At 38.3% G+C, this 20,141-nt stretch overlaps 1 protein-coding gene across 1 annotated transcript in view; it reads right to left on the reverse strand.

The window, feature by feature from the left end:
• The window catches only part of rmdn2 (regulator of microtubule dynamics 2), a 41,810-nt gene that overhangs the window by 15,279 nt on the left and 6,390 nt on the right, over positions 1-20,141 (reverse strand). Inside the window, exons 3-5 of the mRNA XM_030156680.1 lie at positions 11,313-11,490; positions 11,127-11,229; positions 7,892-7,952 (exon numbers count right to left, since the gene is read on the reverse strand). Coding sequence (XP_030012540.1) covers positions 7,892-7,952; positions 11,127-11,229; positions 11,313-11,490 — 342 coding nt within the window. The remainder of the gene's footprint in view (positions 1-7,891; positions 7,953-11,126; positions 11,230-11,312; positions 11,491-20,141) is intronic.

Here is a 20,141-nt window from a genome sequence, read left to right on the forward strand (position 1 = left end):
GCCAGAGGAGGTGTGTTTAACAGTATGGGATGTGAAGGTGTAGGGAGGTGTGTCTGGCCTCGGGGGCCTTCTTGCTGTTGTTTATCCTTTCTTTTCTGAGGTGAAATACTATCCCTCCTTGACTGTCTAAGGAAAAAAAAAAAAAAGGGAAATATCAAGAAGACGAGGGAAAAGTGGGCGGCGTCAAAAATGACAGGGGAAGATGAGAGGAGGACAGAACATTTAATTGCGCAAGGTTCGTCTGTGTGTGTTTTTATCACAGCTCAGTGAAATCCCCCACTCTGCTGGGCAAAAACAAAAGGGCCTAAGTGTCAGCTGCGTGGCGGAAACAGCACAGTGATTCCAGCCTTCAAATCCAAACATAGAGAGCTCACTGAAACCCGGGCTCCAGGATAAAACCTGCACTCACACAGGAGGAGGAACTCGAGGAATTCAAGGACGACCTGTGTGAGACAATGTGCAGGAGTGAGTGAAGAGCGCTGATAAACATAGCCCATGACAGGATGAGCTGACGGTGTGTTTTCTTTACACTGGAGGTGGGATTTGTGGCTGTGTGTCAAGTGTTCCCACAGCGATGAACCGTAGTACAGTGAGGTCTGAAGTTTACGCACACACACGGTTTCCACGGCTACTGGGAGCAGAGCACAATGCTCCCACGGCGACACCAGCGACGATCACAGCAACCGAGGCACGTGTTTGAAATTAAAGTTGTCTTTGTGGAGGTCAAAGTGACCCCCCGGCCACCCCTAACCCCACCTCCCTCCCTTTGACTGGCACTGCCACAGGCTCCGTGGTTAATCCGCGGCCCTTTGTACCATCAGAGAGGCCCTATAGTCAGGGATTTACATGGGCTGAATTCACACGGTGGGATCACTGAAAATGCACCTATAAACAAAGCCAGTGATACAAGAATGCAATCACATCTCCCAGCCGCCGGCCTGCTGAGATTATACAAATAGGTTTCACAGTAACTGTCACGAAAGCAACTCATGTAACACAATGCATGTATAGGCTCACTTACAAGAGACATCCACACACAATGACATTACTTTTGCGGTGCAATTATTTATGTATATTATACTGGTATTTATTTCATTGTATTTTGTTTCTGGAAAATGTGTTGTTTAAACCCCTGTCTGCTATTGTACTGAAACTTTTCCATAAAGTTTAATCTGCGATATGTATATGTATATCTATGTATTTACATTAGGGGTGCAACGGTACATGTCATACTGTCGTACGCCCCTCGCAGTTCGGTACATGCATGTACTGCGGTACGGCTATGGACAGACAATTGTCGTTTTCAAATGACATTTCTGGACAACTTACATTTATATTAGAGCTTTGCAAGACGACTGGTTTATGGAATTGTGCAGTCATTGGTTGGAGTCGGACACGGCTTAAGCCAGACTTTCTTCTTCTCAAAAAACTTTACTCTTCTTCATGGTATTCAGCATTTAGTTCAGTATATGATATTTATTGTTTTTTACCCTATGCTGTACAGTGTCCTTGGGTTTCATGAATGATGCTTTCAAAGAAAATGTATTATTATTAATATTGATATTAATATCATTATTATCATCATCATCATCATCATTGTTATTATTATTATCATTATTATTATTATTATTATTATTATTATTGCCGCTGATAAAGCCAGAGCTAAAAACACATATTACATTATATAGTCAGTTTTCTTTTGTAATGCTGTACTGGCTACTTGTTTGCCTCTGAAGAGTGAAATCTGATGTGGAAGATGTGGAGGTGTCTAATCTGTAAAGCCCAGAGAATTACATATTTACACATATGTGGAGACACTGTTTGACTTCATTGAGTACACTTATACATATCCAACTTCAAAACACCCTTTATTCGAGCACAGAGCTTTCTGAGCCTGACAGTGGAAAAGTATGCATAATCTATTGAGAAGTGACGACTGTTACGAGTACATCATGTTCATAAATCAGTGCAGGATCTTAAAATGGCAAATGCACTGTCTTAAAAAGGATGCCGCATGTTTTTGTCTGTGTTCACTGTCTTAAAACTTGTAGCTGCACATCAATATTTTTGAGTGGATCAAAGCTTTGGGCTATTTAATGTAATCCCTGGTTCTTTCACCGAGGAAACAGCCTTAGTGCTGCACTGTGCAAATAAATACAAACCTGCTGAATGAGTGCCATGGTTTTGCGATTGAAGTTAAATATCAGTTTCTGTGAATGTGAACACAAGGCACCATTGCTCCTGTGTTTACTGTCCTGTATTTTCTATCTGCAGATAATTCTCTATGGGATGCAGTTCATGAATTAAGTTAAAGGAGTGACAGTTTGCTTTTTTTAAATGGAATTATGCATTTTAAAACATTTCCCTGTGGTCTACATAAACTGTAAATGCTCTGCTTGGGTCTGAATTCTTCATTAATTCAACTCCACAGGTCCAGCTTCAGCCCTATTTCTGAGTAATGACACCAGAAAGGCGGTTTTGAGTGCTGGCCTTTTAAATCCAAATGAGCCACTTCACGCCCCACCCCCTCCAGGTTGTTGACTGTGCTTTTTGTCCCGTTCATCCACTTGTGTTTGTTACCTCAACCAACAACTGAACATTTTAGGTAATCGGCTCAAAGTTTGGACATATTTTCAGTTTTTACTACAACCACTACTGCTGATAAACAATTATGTCTTACTCAGAGAAATGTTCGTCTGAAGTCTTGACCTTACACGTGCAAATGTCGTGACCTAACTAGTTATAAAACATAACAAACTAGGCAGGATTTAAAATGGGTTGTAGAAAGTCAATTTTTGCCGGAATTAATATAAAGTTAGCTTTGCAGCACCTGGAGGGTTCAAATTCAAACTTTTTGAACTATTAGGGTCCAAATACACAAATAAATGAACCAAAGACTAATAAAAGTGGGTTTAGCAAAATATGACCCTTTAAACCTGCTCTTATTAAGCAAATACTGGGGGCCAAAGATGGTTTAGGTAAAACCTTTCTCATGCACTATTTCATCTAGATTTAGACACGGTTGTATTTTACCACCATTGATAAGAGTGTATTAACCACGGCCTGTGACTTGCTCTACAAGCTACGGATGCAACAAAGCAGGTTTGTTGAGAGTGCTGGCCTCAAACTAAACTGCTGAACTGTCACTCAGAGATGTTTCAGTGAGTACACAGTTGCTGTCTTGGCAACTGAGATTTACAGGCTATCATTTATGGCTAAATCTCCAACTGGGGATTGTACAATATGCTTAAAATAGGCTCTAAAGAGTAAGGTGATACCTTGCAAATGAAGATATACAGCACTGGTTTATGCAGCACAGTTGTGAGTCTTCTAATATAAAGCTGTTCACATACTGCTGCAGTAAGAGGTCGTGAACTCTGTAGAATTTTCTCTGTTTCTGCAAAAGTACGACCTAAAACAAGAGGTTTGCACAATTTTAGGTCAAGGGAACTCAGTGATTGAGACACTAATTCCTTTATGCATTTATGAATTTAGAATGACACATACTTTTGCAACACACGCAAATACCAATTAGACAGTTTAGCTTAATAATTATATAAATAAGTTTAATGGTTTGAGTTATTTGGGTTCTTCATTTAATTTTAGTCTGCATTTTATTATGAAAATGTGAACTACAGTGACTGTCCATACTACAACACATAACACACTCCACGTAGATTTATAAAGAATGCTTAATCCCATTTATAATCCTCCACGTCCAGTAAAATAGCTATTCTGCATCTAATCAGCAGATTAAGACTGAAGAATCACTATGTTTCATAATGCATAACTTACTGCAAATGACAAATTGAATGAACAGCGTGAAATATGTCTAACTGAATACATGGTGTTAAGTTTAATATTAATAATGTTGTGTCTATTAACTAGAGCTGCACAATATATTGTTTGAGCATCGACATCGCAATGTACGTGTGCGTAATAGTCACATCGCAGGTCCTGCAGTGTAGGAGGCAAATGAACTCAACGTGTTCTCATCTAATTTCAAGGGTATGTGACACACTACACGCAGCGATCCACCAATCACAATCGTTCTTAATCAGTTTGGAGTGAGTCGCTGGTAACAATATTGAAAAATGAGCAACGAACAAGAGAAAAATCACAGAAGAGGAAGACCTGGTGCCAAAAAGAAAAGCAACGTCAGTTATCTGGAATTATTTCAGCTACAAGAAGGACGATATTGAAACAAGTGTTCTGTGTCAACAGTGTCTTCCACCTGTCGACACAACGAGAGGAAACAGAACCAATTTGTTTTACCATTTATGTTGGCGCCACACAGCGATTATATCCTCCTGAGTATTTTTTCATATCGCAGAGTTTTAAAAAAATCGCAATGTCAGTTTTTTCCAATATCGTCCAGCACTACTATTAACAATCAAAATGTAACATATTTGGATCTGTGCATCGGATGCTGACTTTCATTGATTTCCAAAATGTGCTATACAACCATAATCTGCCAGTCTTTAATTCAACCAAATTCAGCCTGTATCGCCACCCATTCCAAAACCTAAAGCCTGTATAATTAGAGTAGATGGCAATGAGGAGATTACATTTCTTTCATTCGCTCTGGCTATGTAAAGTTCTTTCTGCAGGTAGTTTCAGTGGCAGACCAGGAAATGACTGGCAGCGCCTCTGAACAACATCTGCCACGCTGTGACAAGCTGGGCGGCATTCAGGAAAACAGGTGACAAGTTTTCTCACCGCATCGCTACACTAAGTAAACAGTTACCTCAGACATAAACTTCCTTGCAACACTACCTGGCACCATCCCCAGTCGCTGCCTGTTCTCTCCTCCAAGTGCAGCTTTACCTACTTTTCCCCTCCTGTCCATTCAACTTCTGCTCAGTTTAAGAATCTTACAAATTCCATTAGTGGATATAGGATTAAGCATTAAGCTTTTTCAAAGCTGTTGCTCATAATTAACTAAACAAACACGGCCTTCTATTTCACTTGACGTCTCAAGTGCTGCGGTATGTGCATGAGCTAATGCTAATTATTCCCTAACGAACGGAGCAAACAGGACTGCTGGCTCAAGTGATAGGTTTGGGTCTGTTCTCCACACGCATGTATACACAAAGTAACCACACGATCTCAATTACACTGGACACTTATTCAGGGAATGTAATTAACGGTAACAAATACGTACACCAAGGAAACTATTAGTATAGTATATGTGTGCAAACAAAGTGCACTGTTTACAGTATGTAATTCATATATACAAGCCTAATGTTGAACATGACTTTAACAAATTAAAATAAGAAGGGGTCTTTCATCATTTTATTGAAGCGTGTCAGGAGCAAAGATCAGCTTGCAAGCCCTCAAACCCCAGAAGCTGATCTCAGACCTGCATCTGGTGCAGTGTTCAGGTCTCTATTCCAGGCCTGGATTCCACGTATGATCAGGAGTCAAGTTTTGACACGAGCGGTGTTTCAGATGAGGAATGCACCACTGGGGCCTGCACAAATACAAACGGGATTCATGCCATCAGACCCACTCCGCACCGCTAATTAAAAGAAAGGGGATTTTTCTCTGAGTCACCTGGCAACCAGGGAGGTATAAAAGAGGAGAAGAGCCTCTGAGCTGAGGACCACTCTGTGCAATGCCACCCAGAATCAGAAAAAGGTAAAAACAGAAAGCAGTGGTTCATAAATGTACTTTGACTTGTTTCTCTGTGCATAAAGTAGGGTTAGGTGACATAGATAAAAATGTAAAAAAAAAAAAGATAATATTAAATAAATGTTGAATCATTATGTCTTTCAAGCTAAAAGGCTGAGTTTTTGTCCTGTGTGAAACTTCATTTGCTTTTTCAAGCTCTAATCATTTTTATATAACACTTGTCAAGCACAGAATTATAGCAACATTTCACAAACCTAGACATTCAGAATGATTAGAATGAGAAAACCTTTTTTCAACATCATAATATGAAATTAAGTAAAACAACTACAAATTTAAACTGTGGTTTAGCTAATAATCTGTACAAGTAAATCCAAAAAATCTAAGACAAATGCATATTGTGATAGTTACTGATTCAAAACCCAGTCCCTGCAGATGGTATGAAAAGAACATATTTAACGTTTCCCTAATTTTCTTTACAAATCCATTTCTGCCATTTAAGCCTGCAACTGCAAGTATTAAAAAACAGGGAATTTTGACTTTGTGATTAGAAACAGTCAACGATCTCAGGCTCAAAAGCAACTTCCAAAACAATGGGGAGTTACACAATTTGCTCTCAAGTGAAAAAAATCCTTAAATAACTCAAAAACAATGTTCTTCAGAGGAAGAAAAGAACGGATTTAAAAATTATACCCTCTATGATGCAGAGCATGACTAGAAGATTAAAATTATCGTTGTGTAAACAAATACTAGTAAAACGCTTTGTATTAACCGTCTGACAAAAAGTGCCATGGATTTCTCTGCTCAGATGCATGTGGGATTGAGTGTCAATGTGCACTGTTATCGACAATGAGTAACAGGTACAGGTTTAGTATCCACTGCTTTCTGATTTAATGTAGGGATGTTCTGATAGTGGCTGCTGATCAGGCATTTTTTTTTAGAAGACTGGATTGGATCAGATTTAGTCACAAGATCAGGCCAATCTGGGCCTGGTTCTAGGGGGGGGCAATGTCCTCTTAAATGACCTGCCCCCTCAAATGAAAATTTCCAAAAGTAGGAAAAGGGAAGTGAGGTGCACAACAGCAGGAAACTTAGAGGAATTAGTAAAGCCTCTTAAGTTTCACTTTCAGTTCGTACAGTCGTATGGTCTGCTCATATTTATTGTGAGGTATGAACAGCATGGAACGCACCCCCCCATAATGCCTGGCTGAACCTGTCCATAGACACATATAGCAGGGGTGGCAAACATACGGCCCATGGGTCAAAACCAGCCCAAAATATGAATTTAGAAAGTGCAAAAATTATACTAAAGTTGTTAAGAGTCAAAGGTGTCATACTTGCTTTAGTTCAGGTTCCACATTCGCCCAACTGTGATCTCAAATAAAAAAATAATACCATAATAACCTATAAATAATGACTCCAAATTTAAATCCAAATTTCATAGTAAAAAGTATCACCGTCGGCAAAAATGATTATAAAAATATCGGCTCGGAAAAATCCTAATTAATGCATCTAATTTAATGTACATTCTCTGTACTGTGCTGTCTTTTCTGATTTGGGCTGTAGAATTACCAGCCTTGCATTACAACAATGTTTAAAGGGAGAAAACATGACAGAAGAAAGCAAAAACGTCTGCCGATTTCACTGCTTCACCACAGACAGATGACTATTATCAGGACAACTCCAAACACTAAATATTTATGGTCAGCTGTAAGTATGTCCTGTTCACACTGGGATGCAACCACCAAAATAAAGGAAGAGCAAACGCAACAACAACACACCATTAGTCACATGAGCTTTCCAGTGTACCCCTCAGTTAACCTACAGTAGGCAGTGTTTACATTCCTAAGAGTGGATGTGATGCTATCAGGTGGATGGGGGGACGATCTACAGGAAGATGTTTGGGAGTAAAACTAGTGTTTGAACCTACATACATGTCTACAAAACATGCAGCAGCATTCACACACATTACGAATACACATTTCAGTGCTAAACGCTTTACTAGTTTAGGCCCCTAAAAAAAAAAAAAATCAAACTGCAACAGTAAGTCACTTTTCTTCGCCTGTGGGCTTTCTGACAAGTTTCCTCTGATTTGTTCATGTTACGCTTGCTGAACTTCCCAAAGTAATGCCCGAGTCAAACACTCAGTCACACGCTGTGGAACAGCTGCTCCAGGCTGACACGTCACTCAAAAAGGTTTCTGGCCCCAAAAGGAAAGTACCTGTGTTAATAAGAAAGGAAAAAAAAAACTCAAACCCACCACTGATGACTTTCAGCACATGTAGGGTTCAGCCTCACTGCCTCTTCACCGACTCTTTTCCCTGAGAGAAAAGAAAAAGAACAAACTGATAATGATGCTCCACTGAAAAACATAATCAACACGTGCAATTCACCTGGCCCGGACGTTCCTGTTCACGTGACTTGAAGAGGAGAGAGCGTGGATTAGTCGACTCTAGGGGTGTGTTGACTAAGAGAACACAATAGGATGTGCGTAAACCTAGAAGTATCAGTGGGCGCTGCATTAAAGCAATAAAAAAGAGAAGTGGTATGACATGTGGTCCAGGAAGAGAGCTTCAAATCCTTCAATGCTCAGTGCAAGCGTCTCATTCCATTTTGTCTATTAATACCTAATTGAATGTTAAATATGACGCCGTGTTGCTTTAAATAACCGTGTCCCTAAAGGTGTCAAAGGCACAGACACAGGTGTCACTGAAGGAAGCACCTGGCCAGCGATCATTAGAAGCACACTGATGAGGAAGGATTACACAGAAACAGGTCAGTCCAGTCTGAACTTCAGCACAATCACAAGACAGCCTCTGTTTGTGACGAAAAAAAAAAAAATAAAAAAAAAAAACATTACGGTCTACTGTGCAAAATGTGAGAGTGTAATTCAAGAACAGTAAGGGAAGTCATTGTACCCTGTTTTTAAAGGACCTGCGGGACATCACCGAGAAAAATGTTTTGTCATCGTGAAGTTGACTTTAGGACTGAAAGGCGTTCTCTTTGTTTGGTGTAACTCTATTTTACAGTATGTGGAACAGACTGGACATTTTACACCTAAAAAATGAGACTATTACAACCCAAGAGGAAAAAGAAAACCTAAAAAAAAGTATGATTTATTACTTCGGTTTAATTTTCTTTTAGGTTGTTTGTTTAGTTGTTGCAAAAACAACTTATAAATGCGTATAATAAGGAAATCATCATTAAAAACAGCGTAAAGTATCAAAGTACAGTACAAACAGAATGGAATGAACTGAATGTGCTTGTCTGTAAAGACATGTTGCAAGATTCAAGCTCTGTAATGTTAGAGAGTGACTAAGGTTATTTAGCTTATTCACAGTTAATACAACGTGTAACGCAATCAAACTTGTCAATTCACACTAATGCAGTCCTAATGACGACTTTTCTTCTTATTTTAATGACTCAGTCACAATTATAGCTGAATAATTCCTCTGGACGACGCAAAATGGTTCATACTTGGAGTTTGGAGGAAAAAAATTGGTAGTAGGTGCTTCAGTGGAAAGGAATCAGGTGCTTACCAAGGACAGGAACAGAACAAATGAAAAACAAGTAATAAAAACATTTATTTTAGATCAGAAGGCTTTGGACTTGTTTCTGGCTGTTGTAGTGTTTTTTTTATACTTGTAATTTGTCACATTTATCAAAGATGTAACATTAAATCTAATCTTGCCAAACATAGTCTTTACCACTTTTGGTCAATTAAAGTTTGGGTTTTCCAAATGATAGTGACTATATTTACATGTACACTAATAAAACAGTATTATTCTGAGTATGATGATATTGTAAATTTGATAAAGGGAATGAAATGAAATGAAATTAAGCTTTACTCTGAATGTTGTATTTCGCTGTGAAGACATGAGGTTGACTGTAAGCCAGTAGTACTCCATTTGGGATGTTCTTTCAACAGTATACAGTACATTCAGAATATATTTCTCACGAGGGGACTTTACCACAGATTGGAACACATGACCTCTTGTCTGTATATGTACACTCTGTGGAAACCAACAAGCCATTACTTTGAAAGGCCAAGGTTAAAGATACATGGCCAAAAGAAAAAGTCATATTTCAGCTTGAAGGATGAACACACATACTTTTAAAAAGGGGTTATATGTAGTATTTCTACTTTTAAATGTTAAAAATGAGGACTGTAATGTGTGAATCGGAGCATTTAGAAAAAAGAGCTGTGAAGTTCTGCCAAAGAGATGCCGATGTATTGGATTGTAGAGATAAGAAGTGAATGAGCCAGGGGATTTGGTCAAGGCAGACGGCCATCCTCCAGGAGTCTGGGTCTGCTCCAGGTTTCTGCCTGTTAAAGGGAAGTTTTTCCTCGCCACTGTCACCAGTCACAAGTGTTTGCTCCTGGAGGATTCTGTTGGGTTTCTGTAAATTGGCTTAGAGTCTGGTTTTGACCAACTCTATATGTAAAGTGTCATGAGTTAACTTTTGTTATGATTTGGCACTATATAAATAAAATTTGATTGATCTGATTGATTGGTTGATTTATGTGACCACTAGAAGGAGTAGTGAGTTACTGAAACTAACGCCACAGGGCCTTTGACTGCAGCATCAGAAAGTGACCAGATGAGATGAGAACCACTAAGAAACGACTTTTAGAGTCGAAGAAAGTGAGACTGAGATAAAAGCTAGAAGCACTGTTGTTGTTTTCTCCACCGGACACAGCTCTAAATGAAAAGAACGGAGTTTGGTGATGATGGTGACTTTGATTCTGAGGTTTATGAAGGTATAAAGTTGTTATGGGATGTTATTATTTTTGCTAGGTTTCCGTTTGTTAATCCATAGTTCAGACTAAACTGTGACAGTTCTGACCTTGTTTGTTTGATTCCAAACAGATCTTTAGTTCAGCTACTGACAACACAAACTGTACAGAAAACAGGTGATTAGTGGTTTTACTGTGGCTGTTTTCAGTCTAAAAACAGAGCAAAGCTAACAGAGCTATAATGTAAACTATCAGCTGATCTAGCATGTGAAGATTATAAGACACTGTATTTTGAATTTGATTCTGTCAAAATAAGTGATACTTGGTGGTTTTGTGTGATCTGGTGAGAGTTTGGAATATCAATACTACATAGTGCCCCATTAAAGGTTCTAAAATACTTGGCTATCTGGTATTAAATTGTATGCAAACATTGAAATGCTATACTTTTCAAGATGAAGGTTAGATGACTAGTAGAAGAAGGCTGTGTTTGCATGGTTGAACAAATGTGCCTCAGGTCGAAATATTTTTCATGTTGATCACACCATGAACGGTTACATGTATATGAGAATATTTGCTAATTATTTATTCTTATTAGCCTTGTAAACAGTTCTAGATGAGTACTGCCTGCTTCAAATAAGAGCAAAAAACCTCAATATTTTGTGCATGTCATCTGTTGGATTTGGAATTTAACCACAGTAACAGCTGCTGGGGTACTAAAGCACCTCATCTACAGCTTGGTACAAACTAAAACAGTTACCAGTTTCTGCATGGGTCTTCTTCTCTTCTGTTGTGGAGCTGGCATCGTGAAGGTCGCAGTAAGCTCGAATTAGCCGCCAAAGGAAGGTGGAGTTCTGTCCAAACTAGAAAAGTACATCACAATGTTCAGACACTGTTCTGTGTTGAGTAAATGCATCAAAGGTCATTCATACATATTATAACAGACCTCCTCTTGCTGCTCTAAAAGGATGCTGAGGCTTTCTCGTTTGTCGGAATCAGTGCCTTGGTGTAAACGGTCGATCCTCTCCAGGAGGATGGATAGTTTGTCTGCAGGTTGTTCTTCATCCCTCTGTTCTGCATCACTCAGCTCTTCTTCGTCAGAGTCAGTCAGTGCAGTGATATACCTGATAACACAAACAGACACAGGGAACAACATGTTAGTAAAGAGAAAACACATCTCCAGTCTGCTGTCAACACGTGCAATTAAACGTTACTGATGTGGATTCAAGCTGAACTGAATACCAAGATGGTTCCAATCACCAGTCTCCATCTCACCATCAAGATGTGCAACTTGGCCTCGGGAAGCGTCAATAAACAACCTGAATGCTGCCAGTTTGCTTGAATTACTAGAAGACGGCCCGTGTTCCAGTAATACATCTTCTGCTTGTGTGGTGCAGTGAAAACACCTCAGCTAAGGAATTTTTCAGATCAATCAAAATCCTGTCTTAACGAGCATTTTCTTACGAGCAGATCTCTGCCAGGTCTGATTATAAAGGATCAATCTTCAGTGCCTGTTTACACACAAACGGCACCGGGTTTGTTTACATAAGTGGGTCACTTAATTGTTTATAAATGCTAGCTGTTAAGAAACTCTTGACGTCTTAACGTGGATCCCCAAAGGCTTTTCCTCAAACACAGGGAGACTTGTTTGTCAGGGTGAGGCATGCCACACTCATATTAGATGTTTTATGGTGCTCTTTCAACTACTGTAAGTAGGCACTAACACCCTAAGCTAACACTTAAGGTGCAGCAGTAAAAAAATTGCTATATTAACGGTATAGGTAGAAATGAAAGGCATAGACAAGGGTGAAAATATGAAAAGCCTCTATTAAGTGTTGGCAACGCCTCTATGTGCGTCATTGGTGGTTAAGGGAATATTTTGGGCAGCCAGCCATGGTTCTGGAGGGATGTGTTGGAGCGGGCTGCAGACAGAAACATTGTGGACCCAACAGGTGCCTAGTGCCCGAGGGTTCTGCCCGACTCCACCCCAAAACACACACATTCAACACCGACTGCTGTGATTACTGGAGTAACATGAGGGCATCTGTAGAAATGTGTTTGTACACACAAAACTGTCATGAGTAACACACCACAGCTGGTTCGTCTGCAAACTCTGCAGCTCCTTTCATTTCTATAATGTGTCTTAAGATACAGCATGGCTCATTGTTTTGATTTTATGGCCTGCAACTTTACTCTTTGGGTTCTCTAAGTTCTCACCTACTTAATTTTACCTCCAGGGTTTTTTGTTTTTTTTTTATTATAACAACCAACCTTTTCAGCTTGTAACCAAGAGAAGAGTCACAAAAGTTGCCAACTTTGTTAGCAATAGATAACATTAGCAGGCCAAGTTAGCAGCTAAATATATTTCGACTTGTAAACGTATTTAGCTTTTCTCAACTTCTATTTTATTTCCTTTACAATGTTGTTCATTTCCTATTCTGTATTCAATAAAGTCACAGTAAAATCTGCTAATTTTATCATGTCTCTTTTTATTTTTCTGCCAGTGGACTGTGTAACGTGGATATATGAATAACTCTATAAAAAGATTACTGTTATAGTGGCTATGCAGCTACAGATAAATGCTATAATGTTTGCTTCAGAGCTGAATGTGCAGCTTATTTTCACGTTTCTCATTTGGGTAAAGTTTCAAGTAACTTAATACAGTTTTGTGTTACAGCTCAGGCTACAACGTGATGGAAAAGCACAGCACACAGTATAGTCACTACTAGAGATGCGTGATTTGGTGAAAAACTTCCATCACCATTATTGTGGACAACAACATGATTTGAACCTATTTATTTTATCAAGAAAATTCAAAGTGTACTAATCATTTTGAAAGCCGTATTTTTTCATTTAAACTAGAAATTAAAAAGACCGTTTTACATAGTACTTCTGTCTGCTCAGTGTTATCAATATTACCATACATACAGACGAGCATTAAATCGCAGCAATTTTTAATTATATAATTGCCAGGATGACACTATGATTGTGATTTTACTACATGTGCAGCTCTTGTCAGTACACAGCTATAACTATTTACCACTATAAGTAGTTGATCACATCAGAAAAACAATGGACTAAAAAGAGCTGTGAACAAGTTTTATTTGATGCATAAATATGTGACTGACAGCTGAAATCACCAATCACTGATCAGATTCTGGTAGACATGAGCTGCATACCATTCCAGTCCTGTACTCCATATCTTTACATGGAAGGTTGGAAAAATGAAGCCATTTTTTTTACTTTTCGATGACAGCAAAAAATGAAAAATCGTTATCTTTCTTTACATTTAGCTTTTTGATTTGGACTAAGAGGAGAGAGCTGCAGCATGAAAGTGTGAATTTTTTTATTCTGCTGTATTTTTCCTCTGACCTCAGCTCCAATTAACATTGGCAGGAGATGATAGTAGAAATACTGTCTGCATGAACACGCTTCAAGTGCTCTGTGATAGTCCAAATTATAACACAGTCACAATTATAATACAATCACCACACTGCAATCATTTGAGCTATTGCATCGCTATTCATTTGTATAAAAACAGTTGGTGAAGCTAATAATAAAAAAAAAAAAAAAAAAATCCTCATTATTTTACAAGCAGAACTCTTTCTTCAACATTGTGTTGCCATGTCTCACCTTTACAATGAGTTCAACATAGAGCTACAGTGGTTTAGTTACAATTTGTGTCTTGGTTTAATATTTCAGTAGGGATGCACTGACATTAGATGGAAATCATATTTTCAGAAATCAATATTGGCATATAAGATGGCAGTGGTGGATATTTATCTGTTGTGTTTTATTAGAGGTTTTTAACATATTTCTATGTCTGAATCTGTGTTTATTCAAAAATAATGTGATGAGACACAAAGACTTAAAAATACTAAGTATTTTTATATACATAATGAAGATTTATTTGTTAAATGGGTGAGAAACCAACTAAAACAGGATAAAGAAACACAAAATAACATTGATATCAGCCATTACAGATGATGGAATCGGCCAGGAATTTTGCAAATTGGTGCATTCCTGTATTTCACTAATGGACTTTGTGTATTTAAGTCATGTCATATCACCATGGTCAATTTTTTCTTATTACAACACGAAACAGACATATCAAAAAGAAGAAAATACATGCCTCATTGTCATAAGGTGTGTGCGCATTACACTGGTCAACAACAAATTTATTGTTTAAGTTTTTTGAGCTGATTTAGGATAATTTTGGTGTGCTGAATCCAAAAATCACATTAATTTTGCTCAATCAGGTCAACTTTATGAACTATGCTACATATTGGCTTTTTAACATTTTTGCTTACATTTATGGGCATTTTCACATCATATGATACATAATTCTTTCATATTTCTTGCAATAAACGAGTTCTGAAGATTTTACTTTTGCCAATTTATGATTAATGTTTTTTTTAATATTACAGGTGAATGAAATGGCTTCGACTAGAAGATCTTGCAAAAATAAGCCTGACGTATTCTGCTACATCTGCGGTGAATACACCATTGTACCTAACAGGAATCCTGTTAGAAAATGATTTTTTTTCTCTTAAAACCTATTTTGGGTGAGAACTATATAAAAAATCAACTGATAAAGGCACAAAAATATAATCAATTTTGTGAGAAGATCAAATTTTCAAAATCAAATTAGCAAAAAAACGTGATCTGATTGAGAAAAACAGATGTCATTTTTGGATTTAGCAGTGCAAAAGGGTCCTAATTCAGTTGAAAAAACCTAGACAACTTGCAAAAAACATTTTTTTGTAACCCAGTGTTATTACCTATTGAATTTCATCAGCCAGTAGAGACCTAATTTTAATTTAATTTTTTAAAAAAAAAAAAAGCCAATACCAGTTCTCCTATCTCATTCTATAAACCATCAGATTCTACTTGTTTTACACTGACTGGCTGGGTAAGAAAAGAAGAGTCAAACTCACTATAAGAACATCCAGAGTTTACTGTATCTATATTTTAATCTACGTCTGTTTTGAGACAGTGCACTAAACCCTTTCCACAATCCCCCCTCTCGGCACTAACCCCTGAGTAAACCCTAAAACCTGCAGGCAGGGCTCAAACCATTTATTGGCCAATACACCCCAGCTTAGAAAAATCTGAATGGGTGTGCTTTTGTGTTTACTCCGACTGTTGTGGTCGTCCTCCTTTGTCTGCCCGCACCGTATTACGGGGTAGTGAATGCAACAAGTAGGCTGGGCCTTTAACGACAGCAAGACAGTCATTTTATTGGTTTTCGGTCATTCATTCATTGGCTTATTCATTCATCCGTTTGTCCTTTTATTCATTCAGCGGTCCGTTTTACCACCCTCCCTGCAGTTATTTATTCAGTGGAGCTGGAGAGACAGGCAGCAGAGTATTGAGTGATCAGCGCATTCCTGTCACGCCATTCCACGGCTCATGAATTACTTGAGTTGAAAGAAAAAAGAAGCTAAGGATCTATTTGTATTACTGTGTGTGTTTAAGTAGTGTATATATGTTGATGCAGGGACCATTATTATCCTTGCAATGTTAGTAGCAGTACAGAGCTTTGAAAGAACATGTCTAAATATTGTCAGCACCATTTCAGTAAAAGGGTACGCATACAAGCAAACCCTCCCATGTCTGACAAGACAGGAAATGATATTATATTCTGAAAAAAATTCATATTGGAAGGGTAGACAATAGACATTTTCTTAAAACGTATGGAGAAAAAAAAAAACAAAACAGCTTTTCATCTGTGATACACTTCAAGCTGAAATGAGTTTGGGTAACCGTAGATTAAATTATTGTTTTTAATGCAAACACTTTCTAATGTAACCAAAGCATTTACAATTAACACACAGCTATTAATGCAGTAAAATCATCTCAGCCTAGAGTTAGTAATCCTTATATCAAATTGTGTAAATAAATAAATCAGTTCAATTGGAAATTAATCAGTTGAGATGGACCTTTAATGTTTTTTTTCATTTTATCAGATGAATACTGCTCTTACATTTAAGGGATTCTATGTAATATTAATATTCCAAATTCTCACCTGCGGGGGGGAGTCACATACCAGAACACACTTAATTCTACCAAAACCACCAACGAATCGACGTTATGTATCCACAGACTGTATCAGTCACTGAATACAATATAAAGCTCATTGTTTCCACACATCTGTATTATGGTATCATCAAGTTTTCTTCTCCAAACTACGTAAAACTCAGATGCTTATTTTGACAGCTGTTCAAAATAACACCATGTCTTATAATCCTCATGTGCTGCATCAGCTGATAGTTTACATTATAGCTCTGTTTACAGACAGAAAACAGCCACAGTAAAAACACAAATCACCTCTGTTTTCTGTACAGTTTGTGTTGTCAATTGCTGAAGTAAAGATCTGTTTGGAATCCAACAAATAAGGTCAGAACTGTCACAGTTTAGTCGGAACTGTGGATCAACAAATGACAACTTTAGCAAAGATAATAATTTTAGGTAATTTTTTAATATTTAAAAGAAGAGATACTATATGGAGCCCAATTTAACATCTGCTGTTCCCCTCAATACAAAGGTTTAAAGATGGTTTCTATACAACTACTTACTTGCAACTTAGCAAAGATAATAACATCACATAATACCTTTATACCTTCATATGCCTCAGAATCAAAAAACTAGGAGAAACGCAGCCATTTCAACATCAAACTCCATTCTTGTTACTTAGAGTCAGTGAAAGTGACTCTAAATATTGTTTCTTAGTGGTTCTCATCCCATCTGCTCACTTTCTGTTGCTTTGGTCAAAGGCCCAGTGATGTTACTTTCCTGAATGCCTGGGGTTGCCAGAAATTTGTGATGTTAAAATGGGGTCAAGAGCCAAAAAACTGAGAACCGCTGCCTTAGCCCATCACTGGAAATACATGCAGTTCATTTCTCTACAATCTACAATCCAATACATTAGCACCTTTCGCAGAACTTCTCAGCTCTTTTTTCTAAACACTAATTATAATTTTATGTCATCTTGTTAAGGTTTAAAACTAGAAATACTACATATCGCACCTTTAACTGACCCCTGATTTCCTGTCATTTAGCAAAAGTCACCTCAGGCAAACAAAGTTGAGTATCTCTGTTGTAAGCAACTGAGCAGTAAATTCTATAAAACATGATTAGCTCATGACACAAAAACCTGATCGGGTGCAATACTAAAGGACTCTAAAATACCGGGGAAGTCTCAATGCTGATAATAAGATACCGCTTTGAATACCAACTGAACTGAAACACTGGGTTGTTTATCTTTCACTCTGGATAAGCAACACCAACCAAAGACCTTCCATCTATTGTGCTGTGCCAGACTTGTAACATTTAGCTTGGCCTGAAAAACCCCAACCTTTGTTTTCGGCAGGCTGTGTTCTCACAAGATGAGACGGGCCATCCGGTGAACAGAACCCAAGGGGTGAAGATGAGAGCTCTCAATAGGCCTTAGCAATGCCAGTCTCCGCAGTTACACCATTCAAAACAAACCTGAGTTACCATCCCAACATCAGCGGGCCTTGGAACATGCAGCCCAGCTCATTCAGTCTGTGGAACACTGCTGACAAGACCAATGAATGCCTGCTGTTCCACAATGGCTGACGGACTGGACTGAGATCAATGATTTCTTATTTATCCCCATAAAGGCTGGGCTTTGATTGATTCTTTTGGAGCTCAGACTTTCACACCAATCAACTGCTGATATGACTTCACTTTAAATGGGTTCGTGTAGTCATCAGACCACGCCCCTGACTACCAAACCCACCAATGAATTAACTCTATGTATCCACAGACTGTATCAGTCTCTGAATAAAGCATAAAGCTCATTGTTTCCACACATCTGTATTACGGTATCATCACATTTCCCTCCACAAACTAAAACTCACATCTGCGTATTTTGAGAGTTGCTCAAAACAACACCGTCTTATCTTCATGTGCCGCATCAACTGATAGTTTACATTACAGCTCTGTTAGTTTAGCTCCGTTTATAGACAAAAAAAAGTCACAGTAAAACCACAAATCACTTCGATTTTGCGTAACGTTTGTGTCCGCAGTAGCTCTCCATCCCATTTTCATTTAGAGCTGTGTCCAAAAAAACAGCGATGCTTTCATATTTACATATTTATCACCTCTTTTCTTTCAGTCTGAAAGTTGTTTCTTACTGGTTCTCTTCCTCAACTTGGTCGTGGCGTTAGTTTTCATGGGACACCAGCAAAGTGCCTGACTACTTCCTCTAGTGATCACATATATTAACAGTAATACACATCTCTACAATAAAATGTAGCCCACATCTTTGACATAAAATCAGGACTCTTTATTTTAAACCCTCTGATGATCATTTTTCAATATTTTCAGGTACAGCTCTACATACAACTCCTTTACCTACGTCTGCTCTGTCATGGAAAGTTAGAGCTGCACAAGAAAAAAAAATCTGGCAAAAAATAAGCTGTCATTCATTTGTCACAAGATGACATTGCAGTTAATAATGAATGCAATAATTCATCCTGTGTGTTCATGTCATCACAGCTTTCAATTCTGATACACAACCACAAGGAGAAGAACTGATAGGATGTTGTAACTCTCTTTGTTCCTAAAATAGCAAGAGGAAGAAGCAGGTTTAGAAGCTGAGGTTTGTAAACAATTGAATAAAGGATAGTTTAGCTTGTAATTTCGCCAAAGGGCAAAGAGACAAGAAAAATTATCTGAAGATGCACATGCAGATGGAATGACATCTAAAAATACAGAGTGAAAGGAAAGATGCGAGGTAGATGTCAGGGTAGCTGGACATCCAAGGGCTTATGTGAAATTAAATATAAGTTCAGACGGAGGCAGTTCAGTGATCGTCAGCAGTCGAGGAAGTAGCGTGATAAAAAAAAAAAAAAAAAGAAAATGACAGGTGGGTGGTCAGAACACTTATGGGTTGAAGCCTGGCCGTGGCATCTGTGCTGTGTACATACATGACATCCTTTCAAAAATGCGATTGTTTGGCTGAATATCTTTCATTGAAGTAGGACACCGAGGATATAGACGTGAATGCCTTGGATACAGACAGCTGTGGAGCAGCACATACAATGACGTCATAGCAAAGTTAGACTAAATCTTTTAATCACAAAGCAGACAATGAGCTCCTTTTTCTCTTTCTAAACATTTCTGCGCGTGTTGATCAGGCTTGCCCGTCACTAAACAAAACTACTGCCTAAATCTGCTTAAATCAACAACTATCCAATGTCATAGATGCCATTTTTTTGGAAAGGGAAAAAAGAAGTGCTAATGTCCTTGAGCTACAGCTACGTGAGGTGAATAAACTGAGTGGGAACTTTTTTTTTTGAGGAATTACAAGTTCCAACAGGACACTTCTAAATGAAGCCTCTGACAGCTTGGCACACAGACGGTGTGATTGATGGGTCTCCTAACCTGCAGAGAGGTAGCTCTGAGGAAGCCGTTATGACACATGACTGAATGGAGTAAACAGCTGGAACTTTCAACCTTTCAGTGGCTGGGCCTACACGTACTTTGTTTTATTGACTCGGCCCCGCTCCACGACTTTGACATCACGTCAAACTAACTGCTCTGCTATTTGTGAACATTTCTGCACGAGCACTGTGATATAGCTTCTTATTCCGAACTTTGCCAGCACTAATCAAGCTTAAAAGGACAAATTTGTTTGGAAAAATAATAATTTTGTTTTAGTTTTTATGAGTCAGGTAACGTTATGCCAGCCAGATCCAGAAAAAACAATCAAAACCATTAAGCTCGCAAAAGCAATCAACTTCAG

The sequence above is a fragment of the Sphaeramia orbicularis genome, chromosome 15, assembly GCF_902148855.1.
Source record: "Sphaeramia orbicularis chromosome 15, fSphaOr1.1, whole genome shotgun sequence".
In the NCBI taxonomy this organism is placed as follows: Eukaryota; Metazoa; Chordata; class Actinopteri; order Kurtiformes; family Apogonidae; genus Sphaeramia; species Sphaeramia orbicularis.